Genomic DNA, 18,735 nt, shown 5'->3' on the forward strand with positions numbered 1-18,735 from the left:
TTTCTGCCTTTGAAGCATGACCTACCTTTTTAAAGTCTCTCCTTGGCTACACCGTGACCCAGGGCTTTGTAGCCAGGGCTGCTGTGCAGTCTGGGTCTCCAGCCAAGAAGGCCACCTTCTGGGTTAGCCCTTCTGAGATGGACATATTCTCCAGAGCCATGCAAATCTACAGCTGGCTCCAAGGCAAACCAAATCTATTTGATTTTTAAGTTCATTCATTCACCTGGATATACTGGGCTTTGCCTGATCAAGAGAAAAGATGCCAAAGTCGTCCTGATGAGCTCAGGACCACGGCAACCCAGTTTCAAGGGCTAAAACAAAGCTTGCCCCACGGAGTCAACACCTCAAAGCAGTTCACAGTTTAGAAGGCAGGAGGGAACCTTTGCTTTACCTTATTGATGAGAGTGACTATATCTCCTTCTTTGATTGTCAATTCATCATCATTCTGTGCCTCATATGGAAATATTACTTTGCAGTAATCCTTGGCTGCAAGAAGAAAAGAAAACACAACCTTTAAAATGCTTTATTTAATGAGCTGGTCCAGGAGAAGATGTTCTCCATCACATTAACTTCAGGGAAAAGCACACTTATGAGACAGGATGTAACCACTGCATGAAGAAAGGATCGCTCTTAGTTTTCTCATTTTGGGCTTATGCATATTTATTCCCCCCCTTTTTTCCCCCTTAAAAATCACACGATGACATGAAATGCCATTGACTGCTTTGCTTATCTCAGGCAGAAAAGCAAAAAGGTTTCCTCGGTCTCAGGAAAGTAAATGTGTATATTTTATATACGCTTTCTTTTAAAGAAAGCCTTGTTTATTGAACCTATATTTAAAGGAATTACAGATAAGAAAATTGAAGTTCAAGGATATTATTTAACTTGTCCTAGGACACATAGCTAATAAAAGCTAAAACTGAGGTTCTAAACTCAGTCTTTCTATCCCAAATCCCGTGCTAGTCCAGCTAACTCCTGGGACACCATTAAATATACTTCATTTTTCTTTTTTTATTGCTGACACTATTACAGATGTTCCCATTTCCCCCCCTCTTTGCCCCCCTCCACCCAGCCCCACCCCTAGCCTTTACCGCACTGCTATCTGTGTCCATGGGCCATACATATATGCATATATGTACTTTGGTAAATCTCTTCCAATCCCCCCACCCACCCCGTGCTCCTCTGAGACCTGTGCTGGCGAGGATGTGGAGAAAAGGGAACACTAGTGCACTGTTGGTGGGAATGCAGATAGTGGAAAACAGTTTGGAATATCCTCAGAAAATTAAAAATTAAACTGCCTTATGACCCAGTGATCCACTTCTGTAAATATATCTTAAGAATCCCCAAACACTAATCAGAAAGAATACATGCGTCCCTATGTTCATAGCAGCATTATTTACAATAGCCAAGATGTAGGAACTGCCCAAGTGCTCATCGGTAGATGAGTGGATTAAAAAAAGCTCTGATACAGCCCTGGCTGGTGTGGCTCAGTGGATTGAGCATTGCCCTGCAAACCAAAGGGTCGCCGGTTTAATTTCCAGTCAGGACACATGCCCGGGTTATGGGCCAGGTCTCCAGTAGGAGGCACTTGAGAGGCAACCACACATTGATATTTCTCTCCCTCTTTTTCTCCTTCTCCTCTGTCTAAAAATAAATAAATAAAATCTTTTTTTAAAAAAGCTCCAATACATTTACACAATGGAATACTATGTGGCTGTAAAAAAGAAGGAGCTCTTACCTTTTGCAACAGCATGGATGGACCTGCGGAACATTATGCTAAGCAAAATAAGTCAGAGAAAGACAGATGCCATATGATCTCATTTATATGTGGAATCTAATGAACAAAATAAACTGATGAACAAAATAGGACCAGAGGCATGAATATATTTTATATACTCTCTATTTTATATACCATTTCATACACTCTTTGGATGCATGCATAAGTAGAGATAATCTACAAAGAGCAAAAAGCTCAGAATTTGCCCTCACTACCTTCTTCCACACATCACCAAATCACAGTGTATTTGTGTTTGTTACAAAGCTGACGTGGTACTCAAAACAATGAAAAAGACTCACTATGGTACATCTTAAGAGACCGATGTTGATATATTTTTATGTAAACCTGTGTCAACTACAAAGAGCCAACAAATACTGACCAAATGTTGACACACAGGTGTATGTGTAAGGGGGCGACCTTGTAGGAATGTATGCCATGGCCTCTCTGCGGGAACCTGCCTGTTCATAGAAGGGGCTGTTCATCAGCAAGAACACATGGCAGCCCTTGCCGAAGAGGGCGAGACATCAAGGTCACTCAAAATCAGTTCAAATATGTCCTCAATTATATGCCTTTGAAAGTCTATCTGATGTTAAATCTTCTCTATGTATACAAAACACAAGTTTAAAAGACTAAAAACATTTGTAAGATATTTGGGAAATTAAGACTTAGAAAACTGGGTTTTGATGACTCAAAACAGAAGGTAAAAAGAAAAATTCAAGAGAATACTGGGACAGGCATTTATTATTCTGCATCAAAGTCAATGGTCCTAATGGCTTTAAATGGCCTTAAATATTTCCCCCAAATTAGGCCAGTTCTTGCAAACAGATCACATAACCTAGAGAGATATACAATGATACTGTCCATAGTACAATTTATGTTACTGAACTGTGTTTTGTATTATGCTTAATGTTATATCAATCAAAGAGTGATATATAAAAAGAGACAAGAAAAAATCTGTAATACAGATACACTGTGGTCTAGGGATGGTCTAGATAAGACAGAGAGAAAAAGAAGGGAAGGAGAGACAGGAGGACTTACTTTGTTCCAATCAGATGTATCTGCTTTCTGTTCATGTCTCCAAGATATCAGTTATACCACCTATCCTAGAGTTAGAAACCTGCTGTCTTAGGTACTCTGGGCCCCTAATGCGTTTTGTTCATTAGCTGTGCTGAGGGGGCACTAGTTCTAAATCCCACAGTACCGAGCTGCCTTAAGATTCTGAGGACCACATAGTTACCAACATTCTAGCCCTCTCTAATTAGTAGTAAAAAAATCTCTCAAATTCTGAATCGGCCAAATGTTCTAAAGCGAGGAAAAAAGTTAAGCATCTCTAAATTGGATAATGACAGCTCCCTGCCAATTTTCCTATTAACTATCTAGTGAAATAGGACTACTCAACCTCAAAACTTCCAACAGTGAAACCAAGGTAGTGTTATTGAATAACTGCTCTGCAGAGTCCCGTGTTAAGGATGATTCATTGGATCAAAATCATGGAGATGTGTTATGAAGAAGGTAAGATACCATGGCCAACAAAGAAAAGGGACAAGTTATGTTTCTACTCTTTTTCACCAAAAAAGTTAAGTGTGGTAGATGTTGTTGGTTAACCTCCCAGTAGCCATTTCCCATCCCCTTCGCAGGTCACAGAATCCTATTATAGGATTATACTCAGGAAGAGGGACCCCTCCCACAGTCCTAAGGATGAACACAGTGCATCTAGGCAAATACTACTACTCTCATGCCTCTCTGTCAGGGGCTGGTTTAAGGGTGAGCATGTGATATTTCCAGCCAGTGAGATGGGAGAGGAAATCTGCTTGGGGGTGGGGGTGGGGAAAGCTGTTAGATTTTGCTCTCGAATTAAAAGAGAGAGAGAGACATGAGGAAAACAGCTGCCCCTGCCTTTCTCCTTTCAAAATTGTTTCATTTTTGTTGGAAGACAACACAATGTTTGGCAATGTGGCAGTCATATTTCAACCATGAGAGGAAAGCCAAGAAAATCAGTCTCAGGAGGTGACCCTGAGCCCTGACACTGTTGAGATGTCTGTCTTATTAACCAACTTCAGAAGGCCTGTCCCTAGATCTTGTTATCTGATTTAATAGAAACTCTATTGGTTACCACCACTTTGTGGTCAGGTAGATATTTGTTACTTAAAGCAGAAGGCACCCTGACATGAAGAACTCAGCAGAAGAATGAGGACACTTCCAGGTACCTCCTCTGAGATACTTGACTCTAATCTGTCTCCCCTAGAAGCCTCTTCCTATGCATGTCTGTCATTCCTTTTGCCTCCAACTCTTCCCTTGCCACCTTAGGACCTGGCCTATAGTAGGAGGTCAACAAATGAGTGTGGAATTGACATGTAACCCACACAGTGACAAAACATTTACAAAACATACTAGCATGCCTTTAAAATGTTTCACAGGGCCATTTTGTTTTATGCCCACAACTTCCCTAGAAGATAAGGATGGCAGGTGTCCCCCTGCCTGTAGGAAAAGCAGCTTTAATGACATATAATTTATATACCAGAAAATTCACCCATTTTAATTGGGCAGTTTGAAGAATTTTAATACATTTATGTAGTTGTATACCATCACCATAACCCAGTTTTAGAATACTGTGAGGCATTAGACACAGAATTATCTAGAAAGGGCCAATTTTTAATTGATTTTATTGGGGCAACATCGGTTAATACAATTATATAGGTCTCAGGTGTACGATTCTATAAAACATCACCTATATATTGTATTGTGTGTTCACCACCCCAAGTCAGGTCTCCTTCCATCACCATTTATCCATTCTTTACCCTCTTTTACCTCTCCCCGTCCCCTTTAATTTTAATTTTACATAAAAGGAGGAGATACCAGTGCCATTGGCTATTGTCAACCATCACCTTCCATGAAGCAGGTTCCTGGACATCTTGCCCCTCTTTGTATCTCCAGAACCTGACACAGCTCCCACTAAATGTTCCATGATCCCCTAGTGGCATCTATAAAGTGGAGGAAAATTTGAGGGGCAGCAAAGTAGGATGAGGGAATTCTGGGCCAGGAGTCGAGTCAAAGGCAATCAAGCCAGGCTTCAGTCCCAGCTGGGCTGTCCCGAGCACATGACCTGAGGGAATCACGCAGTAGCTCTGGACCTCAGTGTCCTCAGTGAGAAATGAGAGACCAGCCAAGGAGGGATAAGAGGAGAGTTTGGGTAACTTCAGCAGAAGTCTTTTAGCAAGTTTAAACTCCGAGATAAAACAACGAAAAACAGAGTTGTTCTTTAATGAGAGTGAGGCTGACCCATCTCCCACCTAGGTCCCCAAAAACATCTCGATGAAACACCAGAGTCTCCAAGGAGCTCGCTGGGCCAGACCAAGGTCCCTGTGGGCTGTGACACTGCAGGGTACTAGTCACAGGCACTGCAACTCAGGATGCTTGTGACCAAATACGGCAACCTATTAGCCTCACATTTTAAATTATGATATATTAAAAATAGGAATTTGTTTTTGCCTGAGGCATTTGGGCCTGAATTCAGCAGTATTGAAAAATAAAAACATTATGTTGATTTGGATGTACCAATGGTTTTAAGATACTCAAAAATAAGCGTATATGAAATGTATTAACTCTTGAGACCATGATTTTAATTTTATGGTACATGGAATAAAGATGTTCCTCACTTTAATTCAAAAATGTATTAAGTCATCCCCATGAAAACGATATTGTCAGTTCCTGGGCCTGAAAGATACAAGTCAGTCCAACTACCACCTCCCACCCTCACATGGAAGTGACAGCCTAATGCTTGGAAAAGGCAAGGGGAAAAGAAGGACAGAAAGAAAAAACAAACACAAATAGCACAGACTCACTATGATGGACTACTTTTGCGGTGTGCCAGAGAAAGGCAAGATTACATTCAGGAGAAGAGTTCACGAAAGAGGAGGTATTTGATATGTCTTGAAAGAAGACTATAATTCCAAATCCTTTTGGACATGGGAAGATATAAATTTTAAATGAACAGCAGACAGAGATAGAGAGGAAGGGAATAAAATTAACTTTTGGAGGCAGGCATTTTCCACCTACTCATCAATTAGATGGATTTAATTGGTCAGAGATCAAACAGGAATGAATACACACATGCACATAAAGAAAGAAAGGCACAATTTATCCAGTGATTGAGATGACTTTGTCTCTATTTTTTTTCTTTAGAAAGATTTAAAAATACTAATGAATTAGCATAAGACTGAAATCCTAAGTTAGTTCTTAAGCTTTTTTCCTGGTCTTAGAATCCTTTAAGAAGATAATAAAAAGCAATCACTTTCTCTTTCTAGAAAAAGGAAAAAACATAAGATACATTCAAAGGTAGAGAGAAAATGTGCACAATATTGGAAGGTTCAAGGACACTGCTGAAACCCTTGCTTCATTCCAGATCAAGATCCCCTTTACTAATTAATGGTTGGCTTCCAATTTTGGAAACTTGTTCTATTAAAACAAGTCAAGATTCACACCCCCACTCCCAAAACACATTACCTCAATCTCTAAACTTGTAGAAATTTACATGAAATTAAAAACAGACTGTTTAAGGAACTGCACTCACATGCCCACATCCCATGACTCCCTCCACCTGGTCCTATAATCTATTCATATAAAAAACCCAACCAACCAATTTTAAAAAAATACCCTCAGCTTAAAAAAATGAAAGCAAAACAAAAGAATAAACATATCAGCAGGCAGAACATATACACACACACGAAGGAAATACAATTAAATCCAGGACAATTCTCTGGGCTCAATTTTAGGACAGGAAGATCAAAACCCTGTGTGTCATGGTGTCTAGTAGTAAGCCTTCCAGAACATTCAGCAGGGGTGGAAAGTACCAGGTCACACCTAGAACTCTTTGGCGGGCGGGGGGGGGGGGGGGTTGACCAGAAGAAAAGGATCAAGCTCAGTGGGATCTACTTTCACTGGCCTCGAAATGTGAAATTCTTTCATTAAACTGAAAAATATCTGAGACACTACCACTTCAGAATCCCTTATCTAGAAGCCGTGGAGATAGAATATTTCAGGTTTTTCCTTAGAAAGGAAACATTTTGCACATACCATGTAATATATAACATCCTCAGCTGGGGTGTGGCACTGCAACCAACCATCAAATACATTTTAAAAAGTCTGCAACAAATGGATGAGCCGTCATCCCAAGTGGAATAAATAAATAAATACTATACATAGATTCAATGCTAGAAAGGAGCAAAACAACCATGAGGATGTGGAGCGTGGACCAGTGTGGCAGTGGCGGCGGGGGCGGCGGGGGCGGCGGGGGCACTGGGACTGTGCTGTGTGATAGGTTTAGATGGGCAGTCCTGTCCTCAGTCAGAGTCTGAGGATCTGGGGCTAGTGGGGAGGGAAGAAATGAACACTACGTTTGTCATTCGTTCAATAAATATCACCCGAGCTTCAACTGTATGCCTGGCAGCGGAGATGCAGCAGTGCTCGGGGAGGGGGGGGCTTACTACCATTTACAGCAGCAGTTCAAAACTGGGGTGAGTTTGCTCCCCAGAGGACACTGGCAATGCCTGGAGACATTTGTGCTCGTCACTGGGGAAGAGGAGATGTTCGGTGTTATTGGCATCCGGTGGGTGAAACCCAGAGCTGCTGCTAAACATCCCACAGTGGACACAGGACAGCCCCGCAACAAAGAGTGATCTGGTCCAAATGTTAATAGTGCCAAGGTGGAGAAACCCTGGTCTACACTTAAATCCAGACAGGGAAGTGAAACACGATGCATACGTCACTATGTTGTCAACTCCAGTCCAACGCCTTCCTTCATGAAAAAGCTGACCGCGAACCCAAATCACAGGACTACCTCTGATCTTGGATCCTGCTGGGGATGCGACTTTCAAATTATTTCACAACTATGAATTATGACACCTTTTATTCTCTCACTTAGAGAAGAGCAATTTAAAAAAAGAATAAAGAAAAGAAATCTAACGAGCCAAGCCTTTCTGTTCGCCAGTACGGAACAGATCGTGGCTCCTCTCATTGGCACTTTCTCCTGCTCAGATGAAGAGCAGCTCTGAGTCTTTGGGAGAAAGGGAATCCGCAGATAACACAAAGGAGCTAGCTTTTCTCCTCCACGAGGGCTGTGTTTGAAATCCAGGTCTTCAGCAGCCAGGGCAGGCGGGGCACCTTCACAGGAAGAGCCCCTCCCCACTCTCAGTCTGGACAGCAAGGTCTGTGTTGGGGGCACTTGATGAGAAGTGCCTCCTAGGGAGAGAGGAGACCCCTGAAACAGGCACCCTGGGGGCCTGAGTACATAGCAGGTATGAGAGGCACTAAAGCGCTTGGTGGGAGGAAACACATTTCCAATTAGATGTGCCCAAATTCCCAGGCCCAAGAATGAGCGGGCTTTGGGGAAGGTAAGTGAGCAAAAACACCTGCCCTCGAAAAAGAGGGTAAAACAGTTTCCAGGTAAGGCTGGGAAAAGCCAACAGAACAGAGCTGGCACTTTTTTCTGCTATTTAAACATGTGGTGAGAAAGCAAAAATTAGCTCAAGCTGAGAGAGTAAAAATCTGCCCGGCCATTCGTCAGGCTGGGGCAACAAGCGCAGTCCAGCCAGCTGTAGAGTGAATGGGAAATGGCATTTCTCCCAGGCACACAGTATAGCTGCAAAGGGCCCTAGCAAGCCCTTCTCTGAGTGACTGCTGCTTTCTTACTGCCCCAGAGAGTTTCTTCTAAAACCACAGACTACCTGAAACTTTGCTTTTTGATAATCACTAAGAAAGAAATGTTCCACTCTTGGCCGAAGGGACTCGGTCATTTTGACAGAGAAAACAGCCTCGATTCCTCACACAAGTGCAGAGCTTCACGTAAGGGACTCTGGACACAGCGCTGCATATCTATGTTAACTTGGTGGTTCCCAAAGGTAAAGGACCTGGGTCCCCCTTGCAATTCAGACCTGATATTGACCCCTTGCCACACAGCCCTGCCTTGCTCTGATCCTATCAGAACACTGCTTTGTTTACATTTCACTTCAGTCCCCCCTCCTCCAAATCTGTAACTGTTTTTTTCTTTGTGGTGCAGCACTTCACAGGTCCTCCTGTACAGTCTTCTTGGCACGATGAGCCAATAAACCTGACCTTGTTGGACAAGCTTGGTTTGCCCTGTCGCTCTGGGGCTGACTGGGCTAGAGCAGGTGCTGGAAGAACAAAGGATTTGTCAAGCCCACGGGTAACCACCACTAACCCCACAGAAACCCAAAGTAAGCTTGAGGGTCTGATGGAAATAAATATGTCCTTCTCCTCTCAGTGACTGTGAACCTGGAAAGGAGACCCATGGTTACCGTGCCTATTTCACAAGACTCTGTCTAATATAGGGCCTGGTAAATGGGAAATCATTTATAACTCTCCATTTGCTCAAACACAATTTGTTATGTGTTCACTGAGTCCATGGCACTTTTCTAGGCTATAACGTGGGAATATCAAGTAAAAGCCAGAGCTCCCACCTTGAGGGAACAATGATAGCCACAGGCACCATGTGTCTCTATCAAAGGGAACAACTCAATGAAGCAAGTCAATGAACAAAGTGATTAGAAAGGTGGTACGGTGTCTAGTGATTGAGCAAGGGGAGGTTAGGCAAGAAGGCTTAGCCTTTCCCCACAGTCGTTTATTCAAAAGCCTGATCTACCTTTGTACAAACTGTGTCAAGGATTATTTTTTTCCCCTAACCCACCTGCTCACTGGCCTTCTGAATCTCGAAGACTGAACTGTTTGGTCAGAAAGATTCTAAATAGTCCTTTCTCTGAGTTCTTCTTTTTTTTTTTTTTTTTTTTTTTTTTTTTTAGCCCAGAGAGGCCACAAATCTGCATCACTTGTAGTAAGGAAGAGAGAAACTCCAGATGTGGTGAGCTGGAAGAACCTCAGGGCACTCCACTTATGAATATTTAGACAGTTTCCCTCTTGTTATGAAAATTATGGCAATCTGTTCCCCAGCATGTGTTTCAGATGAATTTCAATATCATAAAGGCTTTATAGGGGAGGGGGAGATGATGTTAGCTGTTCAAGTAAATCCTGATCAGCTGAGTTTCACTTTCACTCAGAAAATGCCAATTGACAAGAACATTTTTTGAATCATTGTAACTCTTAATCCTGATGGGGTTTGTATTTTAGCATGCTATGGAGGGGGCTGTGCAGGAGGGAGCTCCTCTCCTGTGTAGTGCTGGGCAATTTTTGACATAGGTTTGTCTTCCACCCAGAAGGAAGGACACACTGCTCCCAAGCTCAAGGTCACTTCTAGTCACTGGTCAGCACTCTGTGTCCTTCCACCTGAACATAAATATTACATCAAAATTTGGAAGCAACAGAATGTTCGCAATGGAGAGGGCTTTTTAGCAGACTAGTATGCCTCACGGACATTATGGAAGAATAATTACCCCAGAATTTGCTCTTTAAATGAAAGCCAGAGTGAATGTGAGGAGTGAAATTAAACGGCAGAAATTCTTTCTCAGGGTCCATGAAAAATGTCAGCCAACAAACATCCCACAAGGCTTCGCTGACAGCAATAATTCTCCTTCCTGGCCTACTACCCTCCTACACGAACAATTACACCTATACCCAGTGACATCATCTCATGTTCCTACCAAACTGTTCACATCTTACTTTTGTCCCTCCCGGCTGCTCGAGTCTCCCAATGCAGAAACCTTTCACTCTGAATCGTAAAACATTTGGAATTGAATCAGAGGATGAAGATGCTGGGAGGAACCTCAGGGGTTCTCTCTAGTACAACCCTCTGACTTCACAAACAATACAGACAATGAAATAAAATTACGTGCCCAAGGTTACACAGCTAATAGCAGAGTTGGTCCTAGAATCTGTGTTTTCTGACTCTCGGCCAAAACATACCACTCAGCCTCTGTAAAACCACTCTTCCTTAACAACCCATGCCCCCGCCATAATGCTTCCAGAGACTCAGGTAGGCGGACGTAGTTAGGAGGTATTTGTAGGACTGAACGAGGCATGGGCTAGAGTCACGATCCTCCTACGTGCTTAAAGGAGCTGAGCATTCAAAACTGTGTTACAATCCAGACCCAGGAAGCCCATCTTAGATCCCAGAATAACCCTCAACCTATATCCGCCAATTGGTGGCCACTACACACATGTGGCTACTGAGCACTTGAAATGTAGCTACTCCGAGTGGAAATGTGCCATACATGCAAAATACACACTGGGCTATGAAGACTCATATGAAAAAAGAATGAAAATATCTCATTGAATAATTTTATATATGTTACATGTTGAAATGATAACACTTGGGATATTGAGCTAAATTATATTTAAATTAAGATTATCTGTTTCTTTTTTCTTTTTTAAAATGTGGCTACTAGAAAATGTAAAATCATGTATGTGGCTCACATAATCTTTCTATTAAGCAGCACTGCTCCAAAACACAGCTAACCCCCACCCCACCCAATCCTTCCAAAAAACGATTTAGTCCCCTGCCTACAGGCATTGCCGGGGGTGAGAAGCAAGCATCAAGGACATGCTGTTATCCTGGGGCCAGTTTTTGAGACCTGAGGTTTAGTCACTTAAGCATGCCCTCAAGACTGCCCTGTTTTGTGTCACATTTTTACAAGTGACATTCAGGTCCCTCTTGCTCAACCTCTCTGCAAAAGAATCTGCAAGACACCAAGGTCCTATTCACTGTGGACAGAATTGAACAATCTACAGGGAAGTTCTCTTTCATGTCTGTTAAAACTCTCTTCCATTAGAAAACATTTTCTGCTTCTCAGATTATTATTTCTGCAAGCACGAGTCAGGGTGGTGAAGGCCACTGGTTGTCTCATGTCATAAGGACAGCCTGTCCTAGGGACCACATTCCAATTACCTTTGAGGTTTGCTGCATTTTCCCCTTTTCCTTCTCCTGCTTACTGCCCACTCCAGCCCCCCAAGCAACTTCCCTAATAATCCTGATCACCTACAAACTTGTTAATAGGCATAGCTACAAAATGAGCCATTGAATGGAAGGAAAGATGGGCTACTGTCCGACAAGAGCAATGTGTCCGAAATGGTGTGACTGTCAATTCCCGAAAAAAATGTTTCAGGACTCTTAAAGAATCTCAAATATTTTAGTGCCTGAAGGTAGATTTAACATGATAAGCCTTTAACCTGCATAAACAAATGCAGGGCCGGCTCCTCCTTAGGAACACTTGTAAGCTAAGAACAGTGGTTCTCGAAGTGTGGGACTGAGACCAGGAAGCAGTAGCACCTGGGATCTGTTAGAAAAGCAAATTTTCAGGCCCCACCCCAGATCTACTGACTCAGAAATTCTGAAGGTGAGGCCCAACATGATGGCCGGGAGATCTCCAAGTGATGGTGGGCCACACTTAAATTTGAGAACCTCTGGATTACAGCATTATATTAGTATGCAGTCTGTACCATTAATAGATGGAAGGCATGCAGGTTCATTTGAACCTTAAATGCCAAGACAGGACATCTAGCATCTGCATCTATATCATCCATGAATTTATTTACCTAAACCACCATTTTTGGTTTAGCAAGTCCCAGAAATTAATTTGCTTGTGCCTAAGGCAGTATCCCTTGTTTGCTCTCAAAACTACCTGTTTTGCACTACGAAAGGAGTTCCTGGTGTATTATTCTGCAATTAAAAGAACAAATCTTTTTGCTTGCTCTTACATTAATCATAATTACATATGTATATCTTCTCTTAATCTGTGGCTCTCCAAACTAGATTAGTAGTCTGTCCACATTATCCTCATAAGAAAATCTAAAGCTAAAAAAAAAAAAATCCCCAGAAGGAATTTAAGTACTTGTTTCTGGGAAAAGACACACTAGAGCACATTCAGAATGCTCCAGTTATGGGAGGAATGACTAAAGGAAATGGAGAGTTGCCTGATTTAGAAAATACAAACACAGGATGCCCAGTTACATTTGAATTTCAGATAAACAACAAATACTGCATGGGGCATACTTATAACTCCAAAGCTATTCATTGTTTATCTAAAATTCAAATGTAACCGGGCATCCTGTATTTTATCTGGCAACTCTAGAATTGGGAATACTGACCTTTGGGAAGGTTTTGAAGAGACAACTGTCCTCAAATATGTAAAAGGACTGTTACAAGGAAAATGGGCCAATATCAATACAGACCTAGAATTAGAATGCAAGGGGAAAAATTATAGGAAGAGTATTCTGGCTCAGGAGAAGAAAGACATTTGTATCTAGAGGGAGGCAAGCAGAGATGTGCTGCGGTGCCGGCAGGAAGACAAGGTTCGGGGGGGTGGTGGCTGAGTGGTCACACTAAAAATAAGGCCTCTATGACTTGAAGGTCTGTTGTGAACCCCTAAATTGCTCAAGTTGCCATTCTCTAGGATCTCTCTGCAAAATGCGCTCGACAGATATGGATGAGCCCTGGCTCTGCACATGGATGAGATACACAAGACAGGACAGAACGACATCTCATAAAGGAGACACCCCCGCCCAAGAGTTCTGATTAATTGCGCCCATCTTACTGTTGGGACCCAATGAAACACATTTATGTGCATTTTTTTTCTTATGTGCTGAAAAGGGCCATTAAGATTATGTGAGGATTTTATCAGAGCATTTCCATTATTTAAAATGCCTTAGCTGCTATCAAATGTCAAATGGATAAATAAAGGGACTCACTCTTTGTCCTGCTGTCCATTTCTGTTTTTGAAGAGTCTGCAGTTGCTATGGCTGGAGGTAACTTCTTTCCAATAGTCTGAGAAAGAAAAAGATGATTCTACTTATCAAGATGATTCTCTCCGTTAAGCAAAGGAATAAAATCAAGATCATAGGGACAAAATGCTCACAACTGGTTCTGAAAACCACCCACTTAAGCTTTGTGCTGCCCTGTGTATTGGCTGCAGTTCAATTGTTTTGAACTTCAACAACAAACAAGCAGGAAAACCAGGTACAAAGGGCTTATCCTTGTAGGCATTCAGTACCTTTCGTTCCCATTCTTCCTTGATGTTGTTACTCAAGGGCTGATTGTGTTTAGCCAAGCAAATAAGTACATTTCCCCTCATTTTATGAGAAGCTCACTAAATACATGAAGGAAGAACACTTCACCCAGAGGAAGGGCTCAAAAGGATCTATGGAGTGGAAGAGTAAGAATGGTAGTAAGAGGGAGTGAATGAAGGGAAGAAAGAATGGGATTAAGGGATGGAATGCCAGAAGGGCAGATGAACGGACGGGTAGGTGCGAGGACAGGCAGAAGCCAGAGTGTCCAGGGCAACTGTGCTTTACTGCAGCCCCTTCTAACCCCCCCACCTTGCAAATGGCTGTGGATACCAGGGAACAGCTGTCAAAACCAAGGAGCTGGGTGAATCTACCTCCCCAACAATGAAGGGTTTCCCCAGTGAGAATTCCGGCCACTGGGAAAACCAAACATATCTACCCCTTGGACACATGAAGAGAAATGAACTGCATAATTCAAAAACCGGCACAGTGGAATGTTTCTTCAAATAAAACTGATTCACCACAGTTTTTAATTTGAAAAATGTCTTCATGCTTCAAATGTTGAAACTAACATTAAATATGAATAAATCACAGAAAGAAGATAAGATAAATCAAATCCTCAGCCCCTCATGAATTTTTAAAAACATTTGTGACAGAATGCCTTTACATTTTACATGGTGACATTTTTATTTAGTGCTACAGGGCTTTCTATATTAGATAAAAAAATGAAACCCAAAATATTATGCCGCCCCTCAACTGCTGTTAAGCACTCAAACTAATAACATTGTGTGATTTCAAGGAAATATCAAGGAAGAAAAAAACTTCATGTTATTTGGCCATAAGGTCAAATTTGATGAAAAAACTGTGCTTAGGATTATCTTGAAAAATCAGGAATGACAATAAAAAATAGATGCTCTCACAGTGTCATTCACATTCCCGTTCATGCATCAAACGGCACTGTCATCAATCTCTTTGTTTTTCCCCTTTGGGGACCGGAATAAAGCATCACTATTGTTAAAGCATTGGCAAGAAGCAAAGAAAAACAATTAATACTTCAGTTATTACTGACAGGGGAGAGAGGAAATCAGGAGAACACAACAGTGAACACTATATCCAATCCTAACTTTCCAGAAAAAAGTAAAGAAGAGAGAGAGACAGCCAGACAGCCAAAGGTTTGGGCTTAAACCAAATGCCTTCCTTTAGAGAAACCTTCGCAAGTTGTATATTCTTACAACTTCCTCTTATTTGTAACAAAAAGAAGCGCTGCCCATCATCTCTGATGTCCTTGTTTACCGGTGCGCCCAAGCTAGCAAACATCAAATGAAGAAAGGCCACCAGTTAAATCCACTTACTTCTGTAGAGAAAGACACGAGAAAGCAAAGCTTGCTCTGCTCCTTCTTCTACTCCTTCAGAAAATCCAGCACACTGGCCTCTGTGTGGATCCCAGCAACAGGGATGACGGGGAAGCTGATACTGAACTCATCTCCCAGGGGTGCTAGACCTTAACCCCATCCTTCCTCATGGGCCACGGCTGAAGGTCTCCAGTAAGGCAAGCCCCGCCCCTCTCAGCCTGGTCCTCCAGGCATCTGCGAGATGTGAGTTGTTCAAGTGTTGGTCTCTTCTCTAGGACCCGGACCCAGAGAAGTAGGGCTCCCAAACCAGCGGCACCAGCATCACCTGGGAACTTGTTAGTAAAGCAAATTCCCAGGCCCCGCCTCAGGCTTTCTCAATCAGAAACTCTGGGATGGTGCCCTGCAGTCTCTGTGTGAACACACCCTCCAGAGGTTTCTGATGCACGTTCAAGTGTGAGACGGAGGAAGATTTCCAGTAGTGCTCACAGTATACCTTTTCTTGGACTAACAACGCGAGTGCCTATTCTCAGAGCTAGAGAAGTTCTAAAACACCTTTTGCCCTCTTCTTTCTCTCTTTCCACCTTATTTCTATCTCCTCTATTCGTAACTGGCATAAGAACGTGTCATTGGTACTAAATGAGTCAGTTCAGGAAAAAAATGGAATTTAGTAGAATAGGCAAAATGACAATATCACTGAGATTAAAAAAAGTGGGGAGCATAGGTGGCCATGAGACCCTTCACCGAAGGAATACTGAAAGGATAAATGGACGGGTGGATGGACAGACAGAAAGGTGATTTTTGAATAAAAAAATGTAAGAGCGCATCTGGCCTCTCTGGCTCAGACTACCTCAAAGGCCAAGCAGACAGCTCCCCATGACTGTCCTAACCTTCAGGGAAAGCCATACCCTGCTGCCCCTTCAGCGTTTTCCTTTATTGGCCTTCATTGTAGAAGGCTGTCGCACATTAAAGGACATTGAGCAACCATTGCTCCTGCCCACTAACAGTCTGTAGTGCTCTTATGTCACTGTGTCTACCCCAACATCCCACACATTTCCAAACACCCCATTTGAGAACCTCTCTCCTCAGCTCTTCTGCTGAATACAAGAACCAAGACGAAGGGCAGTGACGTATTGCTTTCCCACCAGGCTTCTAGCTTCCGCTACCTCTGAAAACATCTTTGATCAATCGGAATGAAAAGGACAGGACCCCAACCTTTAAAGGGCACGCATCATGAGAGCAATGCCTAGCTCCAGCACACACATAGGTCATGTATCATGGAAGGTCAGCTGTGATGCAGGTCAAAGTGAACAGAAAAAATGGAGAATCACATCCACACATCTCTCATCCATCTTGCAGTTCACGAAGGAGGATGGGAAGCTTGTAGTGGCTGTGGGAGAGGATTCAGGATCTCTCCTTGTGGCCTCCTCGGCAGAGTTCCGAGTTCCTGCCCTCCTGGCTGCTCTAAGGAAGATGGCTTACCCAGGACAAGCACCGGCCCTGTCGTTGGGGGCTGTGTTGACACAGCTCTTTTACCTCCTGAGAGATCTGCCAAGAGCTCCACTGTGCCATATGCTGACTGAAGGGACAGGCTCCACTCCATAGCTCAGCCCAACATTTCCTCTTCTCCTCTGTCTTGTCGCTTAAGACTTCCTAGTACCCACATCCCATTACTCTGGTCTGCTTGTCCCTCAACTCAGAAGCCACTGTTTGCTCTGGGAGTGGAAGTCCATATGGATGGCTGTGTGCAGCTGAAAGCTCTACAGATAGACTATTGTCATCAATCTACTTCACCCCACAGTGATCGCCAGGCTGCTGTCAACTTGTGTCTCTCTGACCACATCCTAATCTCCATTTAAAACCTGATTTTTAAAAATAAGTAATTCAAAAATTAATTCCTTTGAATATTTAATATCAGAAGTCCCTCTCGTGTTAGCTCACTTGACAAAAGTACTCAATAAAATTTGGGGATGGGGAGTTGTGTATGGTAGGAGCATCATATATATTCCTAGCTCTACAAGATCTGGTAATACAGCACCAGTACAGATAACCCCCATATGATTGCAGTTAGTGGAACGAGTAATTTTTTTTCTTTCTTGTGCCAAAATAAAGAAGTTAATACTCATAGCACATACAACCACTGGATTTGTGTCCAGTGGAATCCAGTTCCCTAATGACTACTGTGTCTGTTTCTCATTGTGACTGCTGGAGCCTGAGACCAGGGTCCTGCTTATATACAGTATAAAACCATTCCTCTGACTTTATTCTAATTTAGATGCAAACTTCTTTGAGCGTAAAAAGTTTTTTTAATGATAGGACATTGCTAAGGAGAAGGAAGTTTCAGTCCTATCTCTGAAAGACCCCTCTCCACGAATACTACACACAACTTGGGAATCACAAAGACAGCCGGTTTGATGTGTAGGGAGGAGGGAGAGAGCTCCCTGCACTGGTGAGGCCCCCCTGTTGGCAGTCCGGGCTTTCAGAGAGCTATTCTAGAAGAAGGTGATTTTCTGAGAAACTATACGTAGACATTTTTCAAGTGCTCACACAAAGCCTCACACAAATCGACACAAAAAGAGATGACTTTTCAAACCACTGGTAGAATATGAGATGAAGGATGGCTTTTTGAAGGCATTCCTTTTACTAGACTAGGATCTAATGGAGCTCCTTCCCTTTCCACTCAGCTCGGATTTATTAAGTGCTTGTTCCATATGACTCAGGGAAGCAGACAAAAAGGCAAGAGGATGCTGAACATCACCGCAAGCACTAAAAGAGCAATTCGTCAGCTTCTCCGGAGTGGTGTGTTGAGGGCTGCCCAACCATTCAGCATGGTTATCCCAAACCCTGACTCTACAAAGGATACAGAGGGATACAGGCTACAGGAGACAGTGGTGGGAAAGGGACAAAACAGTATTTCTATATGACCGCATCCTCAACCTTTCAGCTTTCATTTTCTAACCATATTTCAGAGAGATGCACAAATTGCTATTAAAACTCACTGTAAACTTTTAATATTTATTTTTACACAGTCCTTTCACGAACACCTTTGGCTGATGGAATTATGCTAAGTTTTCATGGTGCTCAGTAGGAAGCCATAGGAGCAGAGCAGAAGCTTCGTGAGCCAGCTCATATCAGAGCCAGTGAGAACAAGCACAAAGGAGCGCCCTTACAATGGAGCGCCTGTGCGCTCTAATGGAAGACTGTTCTACTCCCTGGGAAATTTATACAGCAACTGTCAACTCACTCGCCTTAGGTTGGCCCAGCTGGAACTATCTGATAACAACACAAGATATGCCAGAGTAAAATACCACTCAAAATTCGAAAAATAAAACACACGTTCCAGTAGAAGACAAAAATATACTTGCAGTTCCAGTCTAGGGACAGAGGTTACCTTTGAAATACCTTATATACCACTATGTCAATTCTGACATCTCCAACAGGTTATGCTTTACAGCATATGCTTTACAGCATAACCTGAGTATAAGAAAAAAAAAATTAAGTCACCTTCTGATGATGAAATTCTGCTTAAGACTTTCAGTTACTCATGTAATGTTCATTTCCCTGGTTGTCTTGAAAAGTTAGTGGTAATTTGAGTTACATTAAGCCTGTTTGCCCACAAAGACCTCATCAGATTCACAACTGCTT

At 42.6% G+C, this 18,735-nt stretch overlaps 1 protein-coding gene across 3 annotated transcripts in view; it reads right to left on the reverse strand.

Annotated features, from left to right (window-relative positions):
- SH3KBP1 (SH3 domain containing kinase binding protein 1) overlaps positions 1-18,735 on the reverse strand; it is a 312,729-nt gene that overhangs the window by 88,753 nt on the left and 205,241 nt on the right. For all 3 annotated transcript variants that reach the window (XM_054581126.1, XM_054581125.1, XM_054581127.1), the window contains 2 exons: positions 13,427-13,502; positions 392-486 (listed from right to left, as the gene is read on the reverse strand). In XM_054581126.1, the coding sequence (XP_054437101.1) occupies positions 392-486; positions 13,427-13,502 (171 nt within the window). The remainder of the gene's footprint in view (positions 1-391; positions 487-13,426; positions 13,503-18,735) is intronic.

This window comes from Pteronotus mesoamericanus, unplaced genomic scaffold, assembly GCF_021234165.1.
Source record: "Pteronotus mesoamericanus isolate MK-2021 breed Mesoamerican mustached bat unplaced genomic scaffold, CSHL_Meso_final contig_65, whole genome shotgun sequence".
Lineage (NCBI taxonomy): Eukaryota > Metazoa > Chordata > Mammalia > Chiroptera > Mormoopidae > Pteronotus > Pteronotus mesoamericanus.